General features: G+C 50.2%; 1 protein-coding gene across 1 annotated transcript; it reads left to right on the forward strand.

Moving 5' to 3' along the window:
* Nucleotides 1-354: 354 nt before the first annotated feature.
* On the forward strand, nucleotides 355-2,758 carry LOC123104029 (cyclin-D4-1). Its single transcript, XM_044525749.1, has 6 exons — nucleotides 355-822; nucleotides 919-1,005; nucleotides 1,094-1,192; nucleotides 1,282-1,483; nucleotides 1,590-1,702; nucleotides 1,925-2,758. Exons 1-6 carry the CDS (start codon nucleotides 532-534, stop codon nucleotides 2,192-2,194), a joined length of 1,062 nt encoding a protein of 353 aa, XP_044381684.1. The 5' UTR covers nucleotides 355-531; the 3' UTR covers nucleotides 2,195-2,758.
* Nucleotides 2,759-4,888: the final 2,130 nt, after the last annotated feature.

The raw sequence follows: 4,888 nt of genomic DNA on the forward strand, positions 1-4,888 counted from the left end.
TAATCATCATATTTCGTCACCGGCAGCACACAGTATCTCTTTTTACGCGTACTACATGCCAGACCGCAACGGTAAAAGCAATATGCAATAGGAAAGAAAAACGATCAAAGAAGAGCGCAGGAATTCACTCACGCAAAAGGAAAACAGTCGTAAAAAAAGGGCCAGATAGAAAAGCAATGCGGCGCCTCAAAGTACAAACTCGGAAAGAAAAGGGGTTCAACGAGCGAAGCGGCATGGAAAATTTTGGCTGCTCGGGTCAGCGCCCCCGCTTCCCGCTTCCGTTGCCGTCTTTACCTCTTGCCCAAAATACCCTCCGTTGTCTGCACGCCGCTACGTACAAAAGACCCGTCACCCACTCCCTCATCCGCCCCTCCCCTCCTCTTCCTCCTCCTCCGCTTCCGCACCTCACCCGCTCCCGGCCAGAGGCGGAGCACGAGCCGCACGAGGTCCGTCGAGGAGGAGGACTGGAGGAGCAGGCCGTGTATCGTTGCACTATCATTTACCAGGAAGGAAGCGCCGGCCAGCAGACTGATGGCTCCCAGCTACGAGATGGCCGCCTCCATCCTGCTCTGCGCCGAGGACAGCAGCAGCATCTTCGGCTTCGGCGACGAGCAGGAGGCGGCGGCGGGAGCGAGGGCGAGCGGGTCGCCGTACTGCGGCGGCGAGCTGGCCGTAGAGTTCCCGCTGCCGTCCGAGGAGTGCGTGGCCCGCTGGGTGGCGACGGAGGCGGAGCACATGCCCAGGGAGGACTACGCGGAGCGGCTCCGCGCCGGGGGCGTGGATCTCCGCGTGCGGGTGGACGCCGTCGACTGGATATGGAAGGTGCGCTCTCTTTCCTTAATCGACGCGAGCTGCCTGTCCGTCTCGCCTCTGATTCGTCCCCGTTCGCGTTGATGTTAACCATCGGTGTACCCGCAGGTTCATACGTACTACGGCTTTGGCCCTGTGACTGCCTGCTTGGCCCTCAACTACATGGACCGCTTCCTCTCGCTCTACCAAATACCGGTAAGGAGGAGATACGTCCACCCTATCAAGAACTGGCACGCCACGCCATTGCAGCTCCGATTCACGTGAACCTCGTTCGTGTTTACAGGAGGGCAAGGCTTGGATGACACAGCTGCTATCGGTGGCCTGTTTGTCTCTTGCTGCCAAGATGGACGAAACATCCGTGCCTCAGTCCATCGACCTGCAGGTGAGATGATAATCTAATTACGATGAAGCCTGCGGTGCCCATTTGGTTGGTGTGAAGATCTTGTATTGACCTCCGCACTGTTCGGCCAGGCCGTGGACGCGCGGTACGTGTTCGAGGCGAAGACGATCCAGAGGATGGAGCTGCTGGTCCTGAGCACGCTCAAATGGCGGATGCAGGCCGTCACCCCCTTCTCCTACCTCGACTACTTCCTCCACCAGCTGTGCGGCGGCAATGCGCCGTCGAGGCAGGCCGTCCGGGACGCCACGGAGCTCATCCTCTGCATCTCCGGAGGTGCGCACGCACGCAACATCTTTTTGGTTGCCACATCGATCTCTGTCAGAGATGCATCGGCCGTTTCAACAAAATCTAACATTGTGGATCGATTCACGCATGACAGGGACGAGCTGCCTGGAGTTCCGGCCCTCGGAGATCGCCGCGACGGTGGCCGCCGCCGTGGCCGGGGAAGAGCACGCCGGCCACAAGCCGGCCTGCTGCACCCACGTAGATAAGGTGAGACGCGCACGCAACGCTTTTTTTTTTGTCTGGGCACCACGTCTCATTTACTGCGTCGCAGCGCGGTTCTTGGCCTTTTGGACCTGCATGCAGAAAAAAATCACTGCAGTCGTTCCTGTAGCCGCGCGTACTTCTCCAGACACCATGCAGGGAACGCGTGAGCCGCATTTACGCTCTGTAATGTAACATGGCGACTTAATGGCTTGTTGCTTTCTGCAGGAGCGGGTGTTGAGTTGCCATGAAGCCATGATTCAGGCCACCGGCGCCGCCGTGCCGCCACCTAAAACCGCAGGCCTGATGGGCAGAGCCTACTCCCCCGCCATGTCTGCCCCCCGGAGCCCCACCGGGGTGCTGGACCTGGACGCCGGCTACCTCAGCTGCACAAGCGAGGGCGCCAGCACGGCGACCACCACGGCATCGTCGCCGCCCGCGAGCTCTGGCTTCGACAGCTCCCCGGTCAGCAGCAAGAGGAGGAAGATCAGCAGATGATGATGATTAGGACGATGATAAGCTCCACAACCCTACCGGTCTACCCCCCAAAAAAATCTTGATAGATTGATTAAAGGTCACTTCTGTGCGCGCCCATCATCATCGTCGTCTCTCGGTGGGCAAGTCAAATGGTTTGGATCGACTGCGATGGCTGTGGGAGCTTTTGATGCCGCTGAAAGGCAGCTGAAAGGACCAAAGGCAGCGCGCTGTGGACATGACAGGAGAGCAAAGACGTCCATGGATGGATGAATAAAAGACGGGCAAGGTTCTGAAGTCTGAATTACTAGTACCACTCTACTAGCAGTAGGCAGCGACAATGGTGGTCGTTCCCAAAAGAGCAAAGGTTTTGTGCGAAGACAAAGCCGCGGATGCGATGAGATGGGACGCCCAAAAATAAAGAGACAGTGGCGCAACGCAAGGGCTGGTGGCAGGCACCGACTGTTCTAGCTCTGTTTTGGCCGCTGCTTGAGTAGTTTGCACTGTTCTGTAATTTTCCCCTGATTTCCGTTGTGAAAATGAAAAGAAAAAAAAAACTGAGATAAGCAAACAAATTTTGGCGTCGAATAACGATGGCATGATTGAGATCCATGACGAGGCAATACTAGCTAGTACGGTAAAATGAAAACAAAAGAAAGACAAAACCCATAAGATGTGGAAGTGGGTTTTGCCTTTAGGGGTTCATGAACTATCAACATCATCTATGATCGGTTCTCTCTTTTTTTGCTTTGCGCTTGCACACTATAGTATGGCTTGCTGCCATCATATAATGTTTGACCAGTTGTCTGCATAGACCGTGGAAATAAAGAGGGGAGACACTGTCTGGACGAGCCTCGGGAACACAAGCATAAAAATAGGGCTGGTGCCATACAGTGCAGGGGGTGTTGAGAATCTGCCTAAACGAAATTAGGTTAGCTAGAGTGTATGGTCCACTCTTGGACTCGTTAAAGCTTCTCCCCGCCAAATTGCAGCTATAAAATGAGTGCAGCTAGATCTCAGTTTTCTTAGAAATATATCCCCAATAACGTGATGATGTTTTTCGCGGTCACTCGAGCGGAGCGAACAACCGCATAAGTGTTCCCTCAAAAAACCACTCCCAGCAGATGCTCAAGATTGCCATGCTATAACAAATACATTTGGCATGCTATATGGCAGAAAGATTTAGCATGTTGATAAGAAAGTAATTTCATACTAGTAAAAAAATTGTTAGAATTTTAGCAATGCCGCATAAGAGTAAATTGCCATGCGTACCTGAGATTTGGCAAAACAATATTCCCATCATATAGCAGGAGAAAATTGCCACAAATGTCCATGATTTGCCATGCTCCATGTAGGAAAGGTATTGGATGCAACTCAATTGTATTCATCGAAGTCGCCTGACAAGCCAACAATACCGAACAAATCTCTAGGAGTTAGGCTATACAAGGCTAGAGATAAGAGAGAGATCAATTGGGGATATGCACAAATATGTCACGTCCAACAGAGTAAAAATGAACAAAACCATCACTTTAGCGTCATAGCTCTCGGAAAATCTCCACTTTACAAAACGTGACACTTTGCACTGCACCGAGAAAATGACAGTGCCAAAAAACACCAAGTAAATTTTTGATCGCATTTTGACGTGGCAAGTCACCCATGTACGGAAACAAGTGACAGTTTTAGCACCGACAGCGGCGGCCTAGGGTTTTGAGGGAGGTGGCGGCAGCGGCTTAGGAGGCGCGGCAGCGGCCTAGGGCGGAAGCGAGGGGATCGAGAGGGAAACTGATACCATGTAGGAAAGGTATTGGATGCAACTCAATTGTATTCATCGGAGTTGTTACAATATATGCAGGAGATGTCTTGCGTGACCAACCAACAATCCCTAACAAATCTCTAGTAGTTAGGCTATACAAGGATAGATATAAGAGAGAGATCAATTGGAGATATGCACAGTTATGTCACGTTGAACTCTCCAAAGAGGAGAATTGTCATGCCATAGCATGGAGAACTGTCATACTACAATAGAGAAATTGCCAAACATGTTTTCGGAACTTGCCATATTACTCCCTCCATTCCTTTATGTAAGGTGTATAATTTTTGGCACGGTGACCAAGGCGCATAATTGTAGACATGTTAAGACGAAATTATCCTTAAAAATTTGTCTTTTAATGGCAAGTAAATAAGTTAGTCTAGGAAAGTAAAGAGATACATGCAATCCACAGAGAGATTGTTTTCTTTTTTTGCTATAAGGAGAGATACAAACAATCAGGAGAGATATACTTTCCTTTTTTCCAAAGGGCTAACAAGGAAATTATGAGGAATTAGAAGAAATGCACCTTAGATTCTGGAATTTTATCAAAAAATAAATACACCTTATATAAAGGAACGGAGGGAATACACCAGAAAAAACTACCATGATGCTAATGAAAAGAAAACCTCACGAAGGCCATTCTCTTATGTAGCGTCAAACGAGCAAATCATTGTGTTATGTCCGGACGTTCTCTCCAAACGGTGATCGAACACGCCACAGAGCATTCGATGAGAAAACATTTCTAAGGCAATGTCCGATTTTTATCATTTGGATAGAAATTACTCAATCATCAGGCACCATCGTATGACTTTTTCTTTTTTCTTTTTCCTTTTTAAGTTTTTTCATACACCGCTGATGAGGGATGCAATTATAGTTATGCATCGGTGACGGATGAGACGATAGTTGGG

This window comes from Triticum aestivum, chromosome 5A (assembly GCF_018294505.1).
Source record: "Triticum aestivum cultivar Chinese Spring chromosome 5A, IWGSC CS RefSeq v2.1, whole genome shotgun sequence".
NCBI classification, from domain to species: Eukaryota; Viridiplantae; Streptophyta; class Magnoliopsida; order Poales; family Poaceae; genus Triticum; species Triticum aestivum.